General features: G+C 42.9%; 1 protein-coding gene across 1 annotated transcript in view; it reads left to right on the top strand.

Moving 5' to 3' along the window:
* The window catches only part of PANK4 (pantothenate kinase 4 (inactive)), a 1309469-nt gene that overhangs the window by 153967 nt on the left and 1133446 nt on the right, over window positions 1-22056 (top strand). The window contains exon 5 of the mRNA XM_044063577.1: window positions 13336-13428. Within this exon, the coding sequence (XP_043919512.1) occupies window positions 13336-13428 (93 nt within the window). The remainder of the gene's footprint in view (window positions 1-13335; window positions 13429-22056) is intronic.

The raw sequence follows: 22056 nt of genomic DNA on the forward strand, positions 1-22056 counted from the left end.
TCCCCTTTGGCAAAAACAAAGTGCCCACAGATTACCACATAGGTGGTAATCCATTAAGTACAGAAGAAGTAATTAGGGACCTGGGGACCCAAGTTGATAGCAGTCTCTCATTTGACAACCACGTGGCCAAAGCGGTTAGAAAAACATTTTATATAGCCCACCTAATCATGAAGGGATTCACATCTAGATCAGGGGACGTCATCGTGCCTCTTTACTCATCCCTCATCAGGCCCATAATTGAGTACAATGCCCCCTTTGGGATGTACCTTACCAGACACCTGCAGCAACTGGAAAGACCCCAAAAGTACCTCACCAAGAGGATCAAAGGGCTAAACAGATGCCATATGCTGCCTGGTTAAAGAAACTCCAGCTCTGCTCAATGGCAATACCGCCTGTTCAGAGGTGATCTGTGCCTGACGTATAAAGCCATGTCCAACCTGGAATTAATGGACATGCTGCACCTCAGAAAATCCAAATCCCATCGAGCTACGCGCTCGAGAGACTTGAACCTCAGCACTGAAATAAATAGGACATGCTGGAGGGACAGATTCATAACCCAGAGGCTCCCTTCACTCTGGAATAAAATCCCAGTCCAGGTTAGGCAGAGTCCCTCATTGACTCTCTTCAAGAGGAATCTTGATGAGTGGATGGGAGATCGTAGGTTTACCCCAGGTATCACTTCTGTGTCACTGTTAGACAGAGGCACAGTATACTAACCTCGAAAAAGGGCATAGCAAAATAAATTTAAAATGGGTGGCAAAAGCCAACCACATTCTGGCTAGGCTTATAAATGCCCTAGGGCAGATAGCCTAGTATGAACCTATGAACCTATTATCACCTTGCTCTATAAACATACAAAATGTACAATTTGCTTCACATCTTTTTGTGTTTCTCTCATGTAGTCTAGGTTTAAATTCAACACACAGAAATGCCTCACTAAAAGAATCACAGGCCTAAAGCAGATGCCATATGCTGACCATCTAAAAAGAACTCCAGCTATACTCTGTGGCATATAGTCTACTCAGAGGCGATCTCTGCTTAACATATAAGGCCATGTCAAACCCTGAGCTGTTGGACATGCTCCACTTAAAGAAATCCCAATCCCTCAGAGCCACACGCTCCAGGGATCTAAACCTTGTCATCACAATGAACAAAACATGCTGGAGGGATAGGTTCTTGACCCAGAGACTCCCCATACTCTGGAATAGACTGCCCATACATGTCAAGCAGAGCGCCTCATTGGCCTCCTTCAAAAGGAACCTTGATGATTGGATGGGAGATGGGAAATTCACTCCGGGGGTCATGTCAGTCGCCCTGCTAGACAGGGGCCCAGAGAAGTAAATTTTGTGGGAAGAAATATCCAGGGAATTGTTATGGCTAGGCTTGCGTAGGCCCCAGGGCCGATAGCCTAGTACCAACCTATGAACAAAACTTCTAATGTTCCTGGCCTTCCTGTAAGCAAAGTACGGGACTTCACCTAAGATGTTACTCGGAAAAGGGTTTCCTGTGACAATGGCTAAGATGTCCTTCAAGACTGCAACTGCAGTCCTGACATATGGGTTGTCCTGCCTCAGGCAGCCCTTCGGTCGGCCGGATTCCAAAGTCTGGGTCCGGCGTCGGCTGATGTCGCCTCTTCCCCGACGTCAGAGCGGCTGGGGTATAAAAGCATCAACAGACGCCATCATCTTCAGTCTTTCTTGCCGCGCGGTGCCCGAAGCAGAAGCAGTTCACAAGTGCCGGTCGGCCAGCTCCTGTGTTTTCAGATCCGAAGTCATCAAAAAGCTAAGTACCCCGTTGGGTTACCTTTTCTTGCCTCAGCCGATGTCAGATAAAACTGCAAAAGTTAATAATTGCTTGTCTTGTGGTAAACAAATACCTCATAAGGACTTCCATTCTTACTGCCTTCCCTGCCTCGGCCCAGACCACGACGTCTCGGCCTGTGCTGCCTGTGCTTGCTTCAATAAGCGCACACTTAGGCGCCGGGCAGAATTTGCTGAAGACTTTTTTGGGGAAAATTACTCCTATATCATGCCGTCGGAACTACCGACAGCACATATTTCCAAAAAACGGAAGGACCGGGACCGACATTCGCGACCCGCGACTTCCACCGACACCACGCTAAAGCCTACCGCGAGTGCATCGGTCTCTTCGGAGGCGGTAATTCAACCGCTCCAGTTTTACCGCACACTTCGGTCCCGGAGGCTACCCCGGTGCCGGTTGTTGATTTTTCCTCCTGAAACCGAAGCCCAAGATTTGCCTGACACCATGCCGGTGGACAAAGTTACTCCAGCACATGGGGCAGCTAGGCCTCCTGTGTCTATGTCCATCAAGGCCTACACACGTGCTAAGGCTGCCAGCCAGGCTAAGTCTCACCCTCCTAAATCTTTTCACAGGGTCCCACTTCTGATAAACAGATCATGACTTTAGCTGCAGATCTTATTTCTTTAATCAGGGGCTCTCAGGCTCATCCAGACAGAGGTTCTCAGCCGCCTTCAGACAAAAGGCCTAGAGTTGAGCAGGCAGATACCCTTTCCTCAGATGAAGCCTCTGGTGAGTCAGGCCTTTCAGATTCCCAGGAAGAATCCTTCCCGGCCTACGAGGATTCTGATGCTGATGAATCCATTCCCTCTGCCTCTCCTCCTGAGGATATTTCTTTTGGGGAAATTCTCCACTCCATGAGAGAGCATTTTCAGTGGCAGGGCCAGGATTTCTCCGACTCCAGGAAAAGGCTTCGGACTTTCCTTAAGTTACCCCAGCACAGGCCTTTAGCTATACCCCAGTGTTAGATGTATTGGATGATGTGTTCTCAGACTCCAGTACTTCTCCTGATTCTCTCTCTCCTGCTCCTGTCAAGCCAGACAGATATTACAGGGTTCCTGAAACTCATAAACATCTCTTTAAGGCCCACTCTGTTGATCTAGAAACTATTTCTCAGGGGCCCAAAGGAGTGGCCACTTCCACGGCCAAAAATCCTTTGCCCGCAGACAGGGAATCTAGGTCCCTGGAGAGGTGGGGTAAAAGTTTATACCTCATCCACCCTTGCCATGAGGGCACTTAACTGTCTTTTTCATATGTTTCAGTATCAGGATTTCTTGATGGATGATTTGCAGAAAAAGTTAGCCTCTCCTGAGCCTTTAGATAGAAAGGCCTTGCAGGATTTGGTTCATAATACTCAGCAGGTTAGCAATCATTTTCTTCAGTGTGGTTATGATGCATTGGAAGCTTCATGTAGGGCAGCTATGACAGGGGCCGTTATACGTAGACTTGCTTGGTTGGAAGAACAGACATTGCCAGATCATGTTAAAGTAAAGCTTCTAGATGCACCTCTGGAAAAAGACAAACTATTTGGTGCTAAAGCACAGGGTGTGTTGAAATCAATTGAGGAAAAGGCTAAATCAGTACAAACAGTCAAAGATTTCCTCCAGGTTCAGCCACCAAGGTTCAGTATTTATTTTTATTTATTTATTTTATTTTACATTTGTTGACCGGGCTAGTCCAGCTGGATTAATGTCCATTTTCAGTGGAGGCCCGGGGAGAAAAGCTCCAGAGGTTAAAAACAGTTATTGGAAATACATAAAAAGACAAAGTACAAATGTATTATACAAAGGGAAAAAAATGTAAGTACAAATATTAAAGATCTTAACTAATCAGAATCATTCTAGGTCAGAAAGAAGTGAGATCAGAGGTTAGCAACTAGCAAAACAATACAATAAGGTATCAAATCATAAACACAAACAATTCCTGTTTTTTTTTTTTTTTTTTTTTTTTTTTTTTGTGAGTTAAGTAATATTTACAATAAAGGGATAATATCTCAGTTGAAGTAGAAGATGAAATACAAGTGGGTAAGAAAAGTTTATAACAAACATAAGGGTGCCAACAGGCTAGTCTGGGTTGGTACAAGAGCAAAGCCAGAATTTATTAAGATGTATTAAAAGTTGTTTCTTAAATAGTGGGAGAGTAGGCAAAGAGGACAAACCAGATGGAAGATTATTCCATATTTTACCTACTGAGTTAGAGAAAAGGCAATTGCCTGCAGAATTCATAATTTTGGTAATATTAACAAGTGATTTATCAGAGGAACGTAGTTGTTTCAGGTTGATATAAGGAGTCAAGAGGTTAGAAAGAGCTGGTGTTTTAGAAGGTTGGTATAGAATTTTGTGTGCTATTAAGAGTTGTTGAAAAATGAGCTTGTTAGGGAGTTCCAGCCAGTGTAGTTGTTTTAGGTTTAGACAGTGGTGAGCTCTAAATTGGGAAGTGGTGGCAAGGGCAATATTGTGGTAAGATGTAGTAAGTTTCTTAAGGTTACTTTTAGATAGATTAGTGTAAATAGAGGAAGCATACAAAGGGTAGAGATAAGGTGTGTTTGGGCTAAGGTTATCCTAGCTTCAGGTGTGAGGAAGGGCTTTATTCTGTATAGGGATCCAATCTTTTTATTAACAGCTTTTATTGTGGTGTTGATGTGGCAATCATAGTTGAGATTATTATCGATAATAACACCAAGAAGTTTAGTTGAGGAGTCAGGAGAGATTATGGTGTTGTCAGTTGCAGTAATACAGAAGTTTATCAAAGTAGATTTACGGGTAGGTGAGAAGAGTAATAATTTAGTTTTCTTGGGGTTAAGGAGTAGACAGCGATTGGAGAACCACTGTTCAACAGTTGAGAAGGCTGATTGTGTTTGAAACTGGAGTTCTGTTTGAGAAGAGGCAGTGCAAATTATAGTGGAGTCATCTGCATATTGTATGCAGGTAGTATTAGGTAAAGATGATTGAAGGTCATTAATAAAGATAGAAAATAGAAGTGGGCCTAGGATAGACCCTTGAGGTACTCCTAAAGAGATAGGAAGGAGAGTAGAGAGAATTTTTCCAGAGTACAGCTTGCTGACGATTTACAAGATAGGAAGAGAACCAGGTAAGGGAAGAAGGCTCCAGGGCCAGAGATTTTAATGTGTGCAAGAGAAGTGTATGATTAACCATGTCAAAGGCTTTTGATAGGTCTATGAAAAGCGAAGATGTAAGTTTATTGTTGTTACGGTTTAAGTTAATAGTGTTGGTGAAGGAGAGAAGAGCTGTGGTAGTACTGTGATCAGGTCTAAAACCGTGTTGAGTGTCAGCTAGAAGGCTATTCTTGAGGAGGTGGTTGAGCAGTTGTTTATGTATGCATTTTTTTGTGATTTTAGCTAAGGGGGATAAAAGTGCTATGGGACGATAGTTGGAGACGTCATAAGATTTGCCTCCTTTATGGAGGGGTATGATATGTGATATCTTCCAGATTGTTGGGAAAATACCTTCTTTTATTGATCTATTTATCAAGATAGAGACAGGGTAAGCAATGGCTTTTGCTGCTAGTTGCAGGAATTCAGCAGGAAGTTTGTCTGCAGAAGGGGTGGTAGGTTTGAGTTTTTGGATGAGAGATTGTATTTAAGAGGTAGAAACAGGTTGTAGGTGAAGGGGAGGAATGGTATTTATTAAGGTATTTGGAGGTAGTTGAGAAGTATCAGGAGATAGTTGGTTGGCTAGAGTTTGTATAGAATTGGTGAAGAAGGAATTAAAGTTATTGGCTGTTAGTGTGGGATTATCAGGGTCAGAATCCTGAGGGTTTGGTGTAATTATTTGGCCTGGGGTCAGGAGACTATTAATACTGGACCAGAATTTTTTAGGTTCCTTTTTGGTAGTTTTTTGAAGTTGAAAGTAATAGTTCTTTTTGTCTGTTAGGATGGCTTTTTTAGTACTATTTCTAAGCTCTCTAAACCTTTGGTGGTCTATTTGACTTTTGGTGGAACGCCACTTATGCCAAGATTTATTTCTGAGGGTGATTTTATGCTTAGTATTTGAGGTTAGCCAGGGAGCAGTTTTAGTTTTAGTTCTAATGGTTCAACTTGGGGCGTGTTGATTAAGTATTGCTAGGAATGTTGAGTAAGTGTTCCACAGCTTTGTTGAGTGGGAGATGTTTTAGAGGGGCCCAATGACGTTGGAATAGTTCAGCTTGAAACTGATCAGGGTTAAAATGTTTTTTTGAATGAAGAGTTCTAAAAGTTGTGGGTAAGGTTAGGTTTGTTTTGCTTCTAATGATAAAGGTAAGTGAGTGGTCACTAAGGTCGTCAGGAAGGATGCCTGTTTGGTAGGTTTGCTGGGGGGTATTAGTAAGAATCCAGTCTAAGGTAGTAGCCTTATCGTTTGTTTTATTGATTCTAGTGGGGCTATTGATAAGTTGTTTGAAGCCAGAGAGGCTGATATGTGAGGTAGGGTAAGTGTTATTACAGGAATGCCAATCTATATTAAAGTCACCTAGGACTAGAGTTTCCTGTGGAAGTTTGATAGAGAGTTGGTAGAGTATATCTTCAAGGCTGTTGATGTTATTTCCAGGGGGGAGATATGCACAGATGATGTTAATGGCTTTATTGGTATTGATTTGTATTTTAGAGCTAATTACTTCAGCATAATAATTTTGAGTAAGAGTGAGGTCTAGAGGAATCAGTTTTAGTTTCGCTTTATGCAGAATGGCTACCCCACCTCCTTTCTTGTTAGTGCGATCAAGTCTAATAATGCTATAATGAGGTGGGGTAATTTCTATGTCTTTAATTGAGGGTTTTAACCAAGTTTCAGATAGGCATAAAATATCAGACTTCTCAGTTTCAAGAAGGGCATGGAGTTGATCAATTTTGTTACAGACACTACGTATATTAAGATGGGCAATGGACAAAGAGTTAGAAGGTTTAGAGCAAGAGAGAGATAAAGGTTTAGTTTGGTTTTGTTCTAAATTGGTTATAGTATGATGTGGGCCTGGATTAGGGTGAATATCGCCATCTTGTAGTAAGTGGAGAAGAGTAGGATATATCTGTGGTTTAAGATTATAGTGAATAATATATTTTTTTTGGTATAGGTTTTTCTGAACTTGCAGTGTACTAGTCTGTGATATTTGGATAGAAGGTAAATGGACTGAGAGGGTGAATGCAAAAAGGATGAAGCTAAAGGTGTTGTATTTGTTGAGGTACTTTTAGAGGGCAGTAGAGGAGAAATAGTCTGAGAGTATTCATAAGAAGTTATGATGTAGGAAGTTAAGAGATGAAAATAATAGAATAAAGATGAGTAGTCTTAGTAATGCATGGATAGATAAAGTTGGCATAGTGGTTTCAGAGGAGGTTTGTAGAGAAGTAGGATGAAGTATGATGAGGTAAAGTTTAATAGGAGTAATTAGAGAGGGTGGGGCAGGAGGTAGGAAAAGTGTTTAAGAAAGGGGAGGGTGAGTATTTGTGATCAAGGTAGGTGTGGTGAAATCAGAGAGTTGTATAGAGATTTGATTGGAGGGGAGGTGTAAAGGGGTGTGTTTCTATTGAGTTAAATGTAGGACCCCTGGGGTGGGTGGGAATTGGGGGTAGGGTGGGGAGTGGAGTGAGCCTGCAGGGCGAACGGAGCAGGGAGAGCCCAGGAAAACAATCAGTGAAGTGCTCAGAAAGAAGGTAAGTAAGGCAAGGGGATGTAAATATATTTGGTGATAAGAGGTAGGAGCAAGTAGAAGCTAGAAGTATCAGAGCAAGTAGAAAGAGAAAAGTGGAGCAGAAGGGGCTAACAGTAGGTGAGATAGAGAGTTGGCTAGGTAGAGGCAATTTCCAGAGGAAAAACCCTAGTAGTAAGGGCCACCTAATGACCGCAGCAGATATTTCAATAATTGCTGCTTACAGGGCTTGTGGTTTAAAATGAGAGGCAAGTAGCTAGGGATATTATTGGGAAATATAAGATAAGTTGGAGGAGAGGAGGAGGAGGGTTTGGCCTTCGAAGAATTGGTCCTTTCCAGACACTGACAAGTTCCAAAGGGGAAAAAACAGACTTGCTCGAGGTAGAGGGCAATACCAAGGCTCCTACAGGGGCCGCCCATGGCAACCAACTAATCAGAGAAGTGGCGCAGGGACTTCTCCTGCTCCACAGGGACAATCACAATGACTTGACTTTGACACCGCCGACCAAGGCTCAAAGAGAAGCACCTTTAGGCGGAAAATTATCTTTATTTTCAAAAAATTGGCATGTTACAAAGGACAAATGGATTTTGGACATAATAGACAAAGGTTACAGGTTCCACTTCCATACCTTACCAACAAGACAAGGCATGCCAAACCTGCCACAAAATCAAAGGGCAGAGGCACTCATACAAGTTTCAAAGCTGCTACAAATCAAAGCAATAGAAAAGGTTCCTCCTCAGGAACAAGGCCAGGGATTCTACTCAAGACTGTTCCTTGTTCCAAGAAAAGTAAAGCAATGGAGACCTATACTGGACTTGTCCGCTCTAAACACTTTTCTCATTGTGCCAAAATTTAAAATGCTGTCGTTACAGCAACTTCTTCCCATGCTGGGCAAGGGGTCTTGGCTGGTTACTCTGGACCTCAAGGAGGCATACCTGCTTGTCCCCATCAGACACAGCTACAGAAGGTACCTCAGATTTCTTGCAGGGTCAGAGCATTATCAATTCTCAGCATTGCCTTTTGGCTTATCTACTGCGCCCAGAGTATTCACGAAATGCCTGGCATCAGTAATTGCACATTGCAGACTTCGGGGGATACAAATATACCCTTACCTGGACGACTGCCTTATACAAGCGGACAGCAAGCAAGCCTTGATAAGAAACTTGGACTATGTCATTCACTTACTACAGGCTTTGGGATACACAGTCAACATTCAAAAATCAAGACTACTGCCATCCCAACAAATAATTTTTCTAGGAGCCAAACTGGACATAAACTCACAAATGGCTTTCCTTACAGAAGAAAAACAAGAACAATTACCAGATTACTTCAAAAGCCTAGCAAAGCACACCCAGATGACTGCAAGGAAAATCCTGCAGGCCCTGGGTTTCATGGCATCTTGCATTCTTCTGATTCCACTGGCAAGACTACACATGAGAAAACTACAATGGTACCTAAAATGTTTATGGTCTCAACACAGCCACAACTTAGAAGCAATTATTCCACTCATTCCATGTCTACAAAAGGAATTTTTGTGGTGGGCACAAGCAAGCCAGCTAAACAAAGGCATGTCTTTCAACAAACCTCAAGCAAGCCAAACCATTACAACAGATGCCTCAGATCACGGATGGGGTCCGCACATGAAGGGCAGATGCAAGGGCAATGGACACCCCGAGAATTGCATCTGCACATCAATCAAAAAGAGATGTTGGCAGTGATTCATGCAATCGAGGCCTTCGGAAAATATCTGCAGCAAGGTCATCTGCTAATAAAGACAGACAACACCACTGTTATGTGGTACATAAACAAACAGGGAGGCACCCATTCTTACCCCCTCTGCAGACTAGCAATGACTCTTTGGGAAAAGTCCCTGAAACTGAACATACAGTTGCAATCCCAGTTTGTCCCATGCAAGGACAATGTTCTGGCGGACAGTTTAAGCAGAAACATTATGGATCCGCACGAATGGATGTTGCATCCAGACATTTTTTCACAAATAACTCATGCATGGGGAAGGCCGGACATAGATCTCTTTGCCTCATACCTCAATCATCATCTGAAGAGGTTCTGCTCAAGGACACACCATCCTCAAGCCTGGAGAATGGATGCTCTCTCCTTCAGCTGGAATTCTCTAACAATCTATGCATTTCCACCTCTACCATTAATGACCAAGGTGTTACTGAAGATCAAAGCAGAACAACCGAAAGGCATTTTGATAGCTCCAGACTGGCCAAGACAGCACTGGTATCCGTTACTAAGGAGCATAACTCGCACCAAGCCGTGGCTCCTGCCTCAATGGCCTCTGCTTATAACTCAGCACAATTACAGGACTGTTCATCCCAAACATTGCAACTGGCAGCTTGGAGGGTTCCTTGACTTCTCCCCATATCTCTCTCTCCAAAAAAGTTCAAGAGATCTTACTGGAAGCACGCAGGCCTTCCACCAGAAAAACAGCACGCAGGCCTTCCACCAGAAAAACTTATTCAGCCAAATCGAAGAGATTCAACATCTGGAATGCCAACAACGGTCAGGATGCATCAGTAATGAGCATCCCACAGATACTAGAATACTTGGCAGAAATGCTTCACAATGGCCTTTCATATTCTTCCATAAAAATACACGCTTCAGCAATTTCAGCAAAATACAACTGTGATCCACCTGTGTTTTCACATCCTTTGCTAAGACAGTTTCTAAGAGGAATAAAGAATATTAAACCTCAAAGAAAACCACCAGTGCCTGCATGGGACCTCAACTTCGTCTTGGAAAAATGAACTCTTCCTCCTTTTGAGCCAGAAGCATCTTCAGAATTGCAATTTCTCTCCTGGAAAACAGTTTTCCTGTTGGCAATTACTTCAGCAAGAAGAGTCTTGGAGATACAGGCCCTCATGGCAGTACCTCCATTTCTCATTTTCCATCAGGACAGAGTCTCTTTAAGAACCAATCCTTCATTCATGCCAAAGGTGATATCCAGGGTTTCTCTAAATCAAGCAATTCACCTGCCTACTTTCTTTCCCAATCCTCAAAATAAAGGAGAAAAACTTCTGCACACATTGGACATGCACAGGCAATTGCGCTACTACTTGGACAGAACAAAGGCCAACAGAAAGTCTGACCAACTATTTGTAGCTTACGCTGCTGGAGTACAAGGAAAGGCGATTTCCAAACAAACAATTTCAAAATGGATTGGAAACTGCATCAGATTCTGCTACTCTTTCCATGGAAAAGGTGTGCCAGCCAATATCAGGCCACACTCCACCAGAGCTACAGCCACCTCCACAGCCTTTCTAAGAGGGGTGTCTACAAAGGACATTCTAGAAGCTGCTACATGGAGCTCCGTGCATACATTTTCCAAACATTACAACCTGCCTTTATATTCCAGATCCCGAGCAGGCTTTGCTTCTGCAGTCCTTTAGGGCATTTTAGCTACACCATCCTTATCTTAGATCCTACCACCCCCAGCATGGCTATGGTATTCAACCCATATGTCAGGACTGCAGTTGCATTCTTGAAGGACATAGTACAGTTTTGTACCTACCATAAATGTAGATGTCCGATAGATATGCAACTGCAGTCAGGTTTTCCCTCCCTCCTACCCCTCTGTAATTCTCTTTTTTAGGGTCCACTCCCCCTTTTTCAAATTAGCTGGGGATATCTGTTATGGTGTATCTGTTTATTACTGTTGTGCATGTCTGGAATTTTTATCCATTCTCTAAATTTAGCCTTCCTTGGAGGGCACCTGGCATCTGGGGCAAGAAACACTGAAGAAGATGGCGTCGGTTGATGCTTTTATACCCCAGCCGCTCTGACGTCGGGGAAGAGGCGACATCAGCCGACGCCGGACCCAGACTTTGGAATCCGGCCGACCGAAGGGCTGCCTGAGGCAGGACAACCCATATGTCAGGACTGCAGTTGCATATCTATCGGACATCTACATTTATGGTAGGTACAAAACTGTACTTTTTCTTCAGTAACATTTTTGATACTGTGATAATCCAAAGTGTATGTCAGGATGCAGCTATTTTTGCATTTGTTATTCTCGCTGTTGTTTTTGTTTTACTTGGGTCGCATGTCTCTGTACTTGTAAAGGATTTTCGACTGGAAACAGACTGCCTACCCTGCTTGGATTACTTTTGAATACTTAGTAATTCTGTATAATATTTTAAATTATATATTTTTATTATTTCTTTGACTTAGGATGAGTTTAAGTTCGCTACTTCCACTACCATTATCCGATCTGATTAATATACAGTGATTAACTAGATATATATGGATTGAAAATCTTCCACACAGAGAAGTTTCTTACTCTGTTTTCTTTCCATTTTACTTGCAGGTTCAACACTGTTGTATTTTTTGCATGATGAAGGTTTTAGAAATAAGGTGTTCATTGTAGACCTGTACTGAGTTGTATAAAACTTGGTAACTTTTAGTTTTCCACTTTAACTGTTTCATAATATTGCTAATGGAATATTTCCAGATTATATGGCTGGGTTAATGGCACCTTTGGCATGCAGCATTAAGTCTGATGTGCTGACTCTCCATTTCTTTGCAGAGAAGGGGGTTGCAGTAGATAGCTGCACCTGTAAATATCTTTATGATTTATTTTTACTTATCAGGTAAGAAAGATGCACAGGCATAAACCAGAAATAATGCAGTCAGTTCTGTTACACAGAGTGATAAAGCCCTAGCTGTGACTCAGACAATTTGAGATGAGCTATAGCTGATGAAATTTGTGAGGCGGTCTGGCCTGTCATAGTGCTGGCACATGAGAGAAGAGAGAAATGGGTGTTGTGTAGAGTATGGGTTTGGGATGTATACGTGGCTGTATTAAAGTATGCCCACATGGCAAGGTTTCATGGGGCTTGTGTGGGAATGTGCCCATTGATAGGAGAAGGCATAGAGAGCATACAAACCTGCTACTGGAGGCAGGGTAGGAATAAAAACGGGAAAAACGGAAACACTGTTAATGTCTGCCTGCATGGTAGCCACACCATGAGCAAGTATATCACTCATAATGGGGAATTAAGTCTTTCATGTCAGTGACTGTATGGCTAGCAAGCATGGGACCATAAAATGTAAAGGCGGGCATACATTGTGCTGTGGAGCTCCAACTACATGTGTAACCATATATACTTTGGCAGACATTCAGAAACGTAGGTAGGACTTGGTGCTTTTGTAAATTTGTCACTAGCTCTTTTCTTCAGGTTAGCTTTATTTAAACATTATGGAATTGTAATGCTTTATGCTTTTAATGTATTTAAGTACCTCAGTAGTTCTTGCAAAGAAAGATCACAAACCTTTTGCAGGTTTGAGTCAGTTGGTTTTATTTAGAGGGACTGACCGGTATTTAGTTTTGTTGCCTCTGCTGAAGTCCTCCATGTAATGTGACATCAAAAAGTAAAAGAAACCTAATCAGAATGAATTTACTAACTGTCTGATGATGGTAAGCTGCTGAAACATAGTGTCTGTCCCACTCATTTCACATCTGCATTTGATGTCCTTTTGTCTATCTCTATTAATCAGACTGTCTTGGTAAAGTCTGTTTCCATTTGTCAGAACTCTCAAATGTACTAGTAAGAATTCTGTGAAATCATAGCAGATTTGAGAATATTTATTTCTATGTATTTATCAGGGTTGAAATTCTACGAAGTGTTAGTAGAAACTGTGTGAACTCATGTATTTTTCTGAAGGCGTACTGTTTTCATATCGCTATTAAATTTCTGATATCTCTGTTAAATTTGCATTTATAACTTGTAAACTTGCATGTTTGCACCCGGGTCCTGGCTAAAAATGGTCTTAGATGACCATTTCACCAACCTGGTTTAGCAAAAAAAAAAAAAAAAGTGCCTTTTATAAAATTTCCTTTCCTGTCTCTCTCTTGGCAGGTAGAGTCAGAAGACAAATTTGAACGAATTGGAGGAAGCTCAATTGGAGGAGGAACGTTTTGGGGCCTTGGAGCCCTGTTAACAAAAACAAAGGTATTGTTCTACTGTGCTAAGGTGTAGTTGCTGAAAGAGACCTTAAGCAAGCAGTTGGTGTGAAATAAAATTTGGTTTACTTCATGGAACTCTTTCCAGTGCGGGTACACTTGGGTTCCTTCCTAACTTAATTTTTTTCTCAAAATGAGTTTAACCCCAAAACAAGCCAGAGCAACTTTAACAGAATCACATCAAAAATATAAGAACTGCAGATTAACATTATTATGCAGATACAGATTAATGTGCACCAACATTCTACTCACTCAGTTGTATCCAGTTGTTTGCTAGGCCACCAACTGAGCTTGTTTTGCTGTCTTAAGAAAATTTTGGCATGTCCTTAACCATACAAATTTAAAGGTCTGTGATATAGTGTAAATTGTTCTAATCCACATACAGCTATTTTTTTTAGAGAGAAGTGGCATTTATAATGTCAAGGAACCTTTGGGCAAGTCAACCTTTGGCAGTGTAGGTAATGCAGCTAATGGATATCTGAAGTCCATCAGAAAGTTGGAGCTAGAAGGGTGATAGGGCTACAAGCCGTCAGTGTGGAAGGATACCGTCTTGGCTGTTCACTGTTGGCTAGAATGTTGTATCATCATTAGAGCCAATGTTTAGGCAAATGGGGCAGCTGTTTATAGCCTTTATGACAGGAAAAGTGGGTAGACTGGACTCCAAGCAGATCCTTTGATTAGTTGTTTAACTGTAATTGTGTTATGAGTTCAGCAACAAACCTATGGGCTTGCTGTACCAGAGCAGTGATCATGACTGCTGCATTTGTTTTCAAAATTGTGCTCATGTCAGTATCAGCCCTCCCATGACTGAGCACCAAGAGCCTGACCTGGCTTGCTTATATATAAGGATCTTTTGAGATGTCCGTCCTTATCTCTGTTGCAGTATTCTTTCTACTTAGGCTGTCCTGTGCTGGATATCTCTCTGGCCAGCATATCAAAGCCTTTACACCTTCCCAACATCATATGTCAAATGTATGTCCTTCGTGTAAGGTATATGTATGATGTACAGACACCTAATCATAAGAACCTCTTTGATGTTGGTCCAAACTCTGCTTCTGAATTGTTCTGTATGCCATTCACCAAACTAGTTCATCTACCTAACCTTCTAAAGATAAGTGCCCCATTGGGGTTCCTTCCTTTCTTTTTTTCTCCTTGTTTGTTTTCATGTCATCCAGGAAGGGGAAATGTGAGTGTGGGAGCATGTTCCCTGTAAATATAGACACAAAAGTGCCTTTTTTGTTTAGGTACTATGCACAATTTTACTGTGTGTGAGATCTGTCAAACTTCTGTCCATCCATTTGTCTTCCCTTTATATTTATCTGGAAAACCAGCATCTGTATTTACGGTCCCTGGGTGCCATGGTCAAATCCACCTGCCCTGAAGTTCAGATGCCTGCTAAGAAAAAAGCTAAAAAAGCACGTACTGAATCTGCTGCTTTCTAGCTTCCACTAGACATCTCCCTCAGGTTGGATGAAGAACCTGAGGAATGTCCTGTGCTGATGCCAGTTCCCTCTGTCACAACCAAGCTGGAGGTTGATAATGAGCTTCATACTTGCAGATCCTTTGAGGCTGTGCATACATCTGGTACAGATGTAGAGGGGGGAATCACAGTTAATTATATCTGAAAGGCCTAGGGAATTCCCCAAATTGTAGTTAGGGAAGAAATAGACAGGGGTCTTACCCTCCTAGATTTGTCAAGGCAGAAGTTCCTTCAAAAAAAGAAACTGACAAATATGTGGTTACTTTGGCTAAGGATTCTCACAAAAGAATGGCAGGATTTTACTCAAGGGCTGTTTAATGCCCTCATGGCTTTGACCCCCCCCCCCCCCACACACACACAAACAAACACCAAGATTGTCTGTCGCTGCTGCTGTGGTCATCCACCCCATCTGAGAGACCTAGAGATTCTGTTTCTTTCAAAGAGTTGGACTCTGAAGAATCCTTGGCATGTTCCTCACAAATGCACTCTTTTGGCTTTGGGGTCTGATAAAGAAGATTCTTTGTCTCCTGGCTCTCCTTTTGGGAATTATCCTTTTAGGATACAGTATGATGGAACTTGAGTGGGATTGTTCCCAAGTGTCAGACTTTAAAAAGCTGTACTATGAACTCTTGCAGATAGACTCACCCAGACCTCCTTCAGTTTCCTGTTTTAGCTACCGTGTAGGACACATTTACAAAAGTGTCTCGGGCCTCTAAGAAGCCAGATAGATTATATACAGTACCTGAGGATCATAAATACTTCTATAAAAGTCTTTAATCTGATCCTACTGTTATTTCCATCTCCACAGATAAGCCATTCAAACTGTTTTCCTCTTCCAACCTTCTGCCTTCTGACAAGGACAAGTCATGCTATGGAGAGAGAAAAAAAAGTGTGTGGTTTTTAGGGTTGTAATTTATTAGATCCACATTACTAAATATGTCCTGGCTCTTCTGTCCCAGCTTGAGGTGTTGCCTGACATGCTTGATTCTTACAGTAAGACTTCTGCTCTCTCTCTTCTGAATTTTGCCTCTCAGGTAGCTTGCCATTCCATTAAAAGCAGCTGGTGCCTCTTTTAGGGCAGCTGCATCTAGTTATATCATGACAAAGTATCCCTGGTTGTGACTGCAGGCTTCACCTGTGGATATTTAAGGCCAAACTTTTAAATTCTGCTGCTGCAGAATTGTTGAAAACACTGCAGAATAAGGACAAGATTATGCAGGACCTTAAACAAATTTTTGTTTCTCCTGTACCTAAGTTCCAGAGGAACTATCCTTTGAAATCTTTTGCCTGTAGGCAGCCTAGACAACTTGCTAGATGTTACTGGGTTTCTAAGCAGATTTTCCCAGGTAAACCCACTTAGAATTCTAGAGGCCAAAAACCTTGTTGTCCTGAAAAGTATGTCCCTGTCTGACATCTAGTATCTCCTCCCCCTTGGCCAGGTTCCTCTATCCCACAGGCTAAGCATTTCCTTTCCTTTCCTTCCCTTCTCTGTTTAGCAACAGATAACCACAGACACCTGGGTCCTCTCCATTGTCCAGCATGGTTATTTTATGGCTTGAAAGTCCCTTCCTTCATTTTTCTAGCTGTCCTCCATCTTTTCAGCCTCTGCCTTGCCAAATTCCTCATTTTCCTGTGGTCCTATGGAATCTGGTGGAACAGGGAACTGTACAACCTGTTCCGTTGTTTCAACAGGGAACAGGGTTTTGTTCCAGAATGTTGCTGGTTCCCATGAAGGAGGGGTTGTGGAGGCCCATTCTAGACCTGTCCTCTCTCAACACCTTTGTCAGGGTTCCTTCTGTATGGATGTTCTTTTCAGACCCTTTTCCCTGATGTTCATCGTGTTACACTGCTGCAGTCATCACACTTGGGTTATCTGCCGTCAGGCGGTCCTGCAGTCGGCCCGAGTTCCAAAGTCTTGGTCCGGCGTTGGTTGCTGTCACTTCTTCCCTGATGTCAGTGCGACGGGTATAAAAGAGGCAGCCAACGCCATTTTCTTCAGTCTTTCTTGCCGCGCGGTGCCCGAAGCAGAAGCAGTTCACAAGTGCCGGTCGGCCGACTCCTGAGATTTTCAAATTGAATTTCAGACCGAAGTCTTCAATAAAGCTAAGTACCCCGTTGCGGAACCTTTTCTTGCCTCAGTCCGATGTCAGAAAAAGTTAATAACTGCATTTCTTGTGGGAAGCAAATACCTCATAAGGATTTTCATTCTTATTGTATCCCTTGCCTAGGCCCAGACCACGACGTCACAGGTTGTCGGTTTTGTGCTAGGTTTAACAAACAAACTATTAAACGTCGGTTTGATTTTGCCTGACATTATTTTTGTAGAAAATTGAATTATACCATGCCGTTGGAGCAACCGACGACCGGGATGCATAAAAAGTGCAAAGATAAGGACAGGCAGCCGAGACCCAAACCAGACACCGAGGCCTCTGCTAGGCCAGTCGCCGGTTCTCCGGTTTTCAGTGAGGCGCCTACGCAGCCCCTGACGACCGCTGATTTAGAACCCCAGCCTGCATCCGACTCCCAAGCAGAGATTGCAGGTCCTCCAGAGCCTTTATCTTTAGGCCCTTCTGACTCCATGGCTGATGGGGATTCCGGTGCAATTGAAAGGCTGTCAGTTGCTGCAGGTGTCTTCAGACCGACTACACTTACTATTACATCCTTTGCAAAACTGAAAACTCCATTAAAAGTAAGGAAGCCTGTACAGCAGTCTCCAGTGCAAGGCCCCATGCCTAAGAAACAGATGCTTAAGATGGCCAAAGACTTAATTACCCTAGGGGGTTCCCATCCCCCACCTGACAAAAGGCCTAGACAGGAGGAGAACTACGCTTCCTCTGACCAGGTTTCCATTACTTCAGATTCTTCTGAGGAACAGGAGTAATCTTTTCCCCCTTATGAAGACTCTGATGCTGAAGAGTCTATTCCTTCAGCATCTCCCCCAGAAGACTACTCTTTTGGGGAAACTTTACATACCATGAGGGAACATTTCCACTGGGAAGGCCAGGATTACTCTGATTCTAAGAAAATGCTCCGAGAATTCCTCTTACTACCCCAGCACAGACCCCTTGCTATTCCACCTGTGTTAGACATTGTGGATGATGTTTATTCAGAATCTAGCCTTAACCCAGATTCATTACCTCCTGCACCAGCCAAACCAGACAGATACTACAGAGTTCCTGACTCACATAAATTCCTATATAAAAGCCCTGTTGCTGACCCAGAAACCATTTCCCAGGGTCCCAATGGGGTTAAGGTCTCTATTGCTAAAAATCCTGTACCGTCTGAAAGGGATTCTAGAGCACTAGACAGATGGGGAAAGAAAGTATATACCTCAGCTACTCTAGCTATGAGGGCCTTAAATTGCCAGTTTCACATGCTGAAATATCAACAATATTTGATGTCTCAATTAAAACAAAAAATGAGCACACATACAGAGCAACCTGATAACAAGGAAATGCAAGATTTGTTGCATGCATTAGAACAAGTGGGAAAACAAACTTTGCAATGTGGATTTGATTCATTGGAAGCTTCTTGCAGAGCAGCTGTAACAGGGTCTGTCATTCGTAGGCATGCTTGGTTTAAAGAACAAACTTTACCTGATCATGTTAAAGCAAAGTTATTGGATGCACCCTTACAGCAGGATGTTTTATTTGGCATGAAAGCAGAAGAGGTTTTAAAGAAAATGGAGGATAAGGCAAAATCTATGCAGACGGTCAAGGATTTTTTACAGGTCCAACCCCCTCATTTCAGCAGAAATTGGCCAACCAAAAACTGGTCCTTTCCAACTTCTGACAGACCTCAGAGGGGCAAATACAGACGCCCAAGGGGCAGAGGTCAGCCACAAGGCTCTTACAAGCCACGACAATGAGGTGCCACAACCCAGAAAGGAGGAGAAGACAGGTCCCAAGCTATCTGAAGACAATCGCAATGACTTACCCCTCAGAATTCCAAGCAAATCACTCTTGGCAGCTCCTTTGGGAGGAAAACTTGCACTTTTTGCAGACAATTGGCACATCATCACAAAAGACAAATGGGTCCTAAATATTGCGACTCAAGGATACAGGTTCCACTTTCACACTTTACCAAGGATAAAAGGAATGCCAAACCTGCCATCAAATCAACGGGCAGAGGCTCAAAGACAAATTACAGCACTCATGGACATGAGAGCCATTCAACAGGTTCCTACACGGGAGCAAGGACAAGGATTTTACTCAAGACTCTTTCTGGTTCCCCGAAAGGACAAAGCCTGGAGACCCATTCTGGACCTTTCAATTCTAAACACATACCTGGAAGTACCCAAATTCAAGATGCTCACACTACAGCAACTTCTTCCCATGTTGGGCAAGAAGGTTTGGCTAGTAACGTTGGACCTCAAGGAGGCATACCTGCATGTCCCTATCAGACAAAATTGCAGAAGATACCTCTGATTTTTAGCAGGTACAGCTCATTACCAATTCTCTGCACTGCCCTTTGGCTTATCTACTGCGCCTAGGGTCTTCACAAAATGCCTGGCACCAGTAATTGCATACTGCAGACAAAGAGGAATCCAAATTTATTCATACCTGGACGACTTCCTTATTCAAGCAGAGACAGCAAGGACATTCTTTAAAAACATCTGGCGTTTGTAAAAATCCTACTAAGTTGCCTAGGGTACACAGTAAACGAATAAGTCAAAACTAGTGCCCTCACAAGACATAATATTCCTGGGTGCCAGCTTAAATACAACGGCCCAGATGGCTTATCTCATGCCAGACAAGCAAGGACAACTGACTCAATACTTCAAAATGATGGCAACAAAGACCCAACTCCCTGCAAGAAAAATTCTGCAGGCCTTTGGATTCATGGCATCTTGCATACTACTAATACCATATGCCAAACTGCATATGAGGAAATTACAATGGTAACTGAAAAGCGTATGGACTCAACACAGCCACAGCTTGGAAACAATAATACCACTAATTCCCTGCCTTCAACAAGAGTTTCTATGGTGGGCTCAGGCCTGTCACCTCAACAAGGGTCAGCCTTTCACTTTGCCCACAGCCAGGCAAACAATGACAACAGATGCATCGGATTACGCCTGGGGAGCACACATGGCAGGACAGTGTGTTCAGGGCAAATGGTCTGCAGATCAAATGCATCTCCACAACAATCAAAAAGAGATGCTAGCTGTACAAAATGTCCTAACAGCTTTCAAGGACCTCCTACATCCAGGACAACTTCTAATAAAGATGGACAACAACACAGTGATTTGATACATAAACAAACAAGGGGGCACACATTCCTACCCCCTATGCAGGCAAGCAATGACCTTGTGGAACACAGCACTGAAATACCAAGTTCAACTACAAGCACAATTCCTGCCAGGAAAGAAAAATACATTTGCAGACAAACTAAACAGAAATATCATGGATCCTCACGAGTGGAAACTAGACCCACAAGTATTCACAATGATAACTCAAAAATGGGGGAGCCCAGATATAGATCTGTTTGCCTCCCCCCCCCAAAAGTACCAACTGCGAAAGTTTTGCACAAGGACATACCACACACTAGCATGGAAAGTGGACGCCCTCTCATTCAGTTGGAAAACACTAACAGTGTATGCCTTTCCTCCACTGCCTCTTCTGGCAAAGGTGCTGCTAAAAGCCAGATTAGAGAGGCCACAAATGATACTCATTGCTCCAGACTGGCCACGCCAACACTGGTATCCAATATTAAGGAACATGGCTCAAGGCCCACCATGGATTTTACCTCAAATTCCTCACCTGCTGACTCAGCAAAACAATCAGATTCTACACAGCCAGCTCAAGACTTTAAATCTGGCTGCATGGCAGATTATCTAAACAACCAGTCAACACTTCTCTCTACAGCTGTTATGGATGTCATTCTGGAGGCCAGGAGACCCCGCACCAGGAAAACCTACCCAAACAAATGGAAAAGATTCTGCGCCTGGAACCAGGCTAAAGGCCAAAATCCTCTTGTCCCAAATATTCCTCAGAGTCTGCAATATTTAACTGAGATGTTGCACAAAGGCCTTTCCTTTTCATATATAAAGATCCATGCTTCAGCCATTTCAGCTCATTACAACACGGATCCTCATATTTTTTCACATCCATTATTAAGACAGTACCTCAGAGGGGCTAAGAACATAAGACTGCCCTGAAGAGCACCAACACCAACTTGGGACCTCAATTTTGTTTTGGAAAAACGTACACTACCGCCCTTCGAGCCAGCTTTTTCAGCTGATTTACAGTTTTTATCATGGAAAACTGCCCTGCTGCTAGCAATAACTTCAGCACGAAGAGTCTCAGAGCTATAGGCCCTAATGGCAGTGGAGCCTTTCATCATTTTTCATCAAGATAGTCTCTTTACGAACTAACCCTTCCTTTATGCCAAAGGTAGTATCCAGTGTGGCTCTAAACCAAACCATTAATTTACCCACCTTTTATCCAAACCCCCAGAATAAAGGGGAAAGGCTCCTACACTCTTTGGACATTCACAGGCAATTACGTTTCTACTTGGATAAAACAAAGGTTTTCAGAATATCTGATCAGCTCTTTGTATCCTATGCTGCAGGATCTCAAGGAAAGCCTATATCAAAACAGACCATTTCAAAATGGATAGGACATTGTATCCATTTCTGCTACACACACCATGGGAAACCTGTACCTGGTAACATTAGGCCTCATTCCACCAGGGCTACAGCAACATCAGCAGCCTTCCTCAGAGGGGTACCAACCAAGGATATTTTGGAAGCTGCAACTTGGAGTTCAGTGCACACCTTCACCAAGCATTACCACTTACCTCTATACACAAAAACCAGAGCTGGCTTTGCCACTGCAGTTTTGCAGGGCCTACTAGCTTCTCCAAACCCTGTTTAGTACCGACTGCCCAGCCTTAGCCTTGGGATTCAACCCAAGTGTGATGACTGCAGCAGTGTAACACGATGAACATAGTACAGTTTTGTACCTACCATAAATGTAGATGTTCGAGTGTTCACACTGCTGCAGTCCAGGTTACCCTCCCACCTTCCCCTCTTCTTACCTGGGTTTTATCTATAGCTCCCTGTTTATACAATCTCTAAGATGTATTTCTATATGGTGTATTTGCTTACAGCTGTAGCTATTGCTTTCTACTTAT

Source organism: Protopterus annectens, chromosome 2.part1, assembly GCF_019279795.1.
Source record: "Protopterus annectens isolate FY-2018-M chromosome 2.part1, PAN1.0, whole genome shotgun sequence".
Classification (NCBI taxonomy): Eukaryota; Metazoa; Chordata; order Ceratodontiformes; family Protopteridae; genus Protopterus; species Protopterus annectens.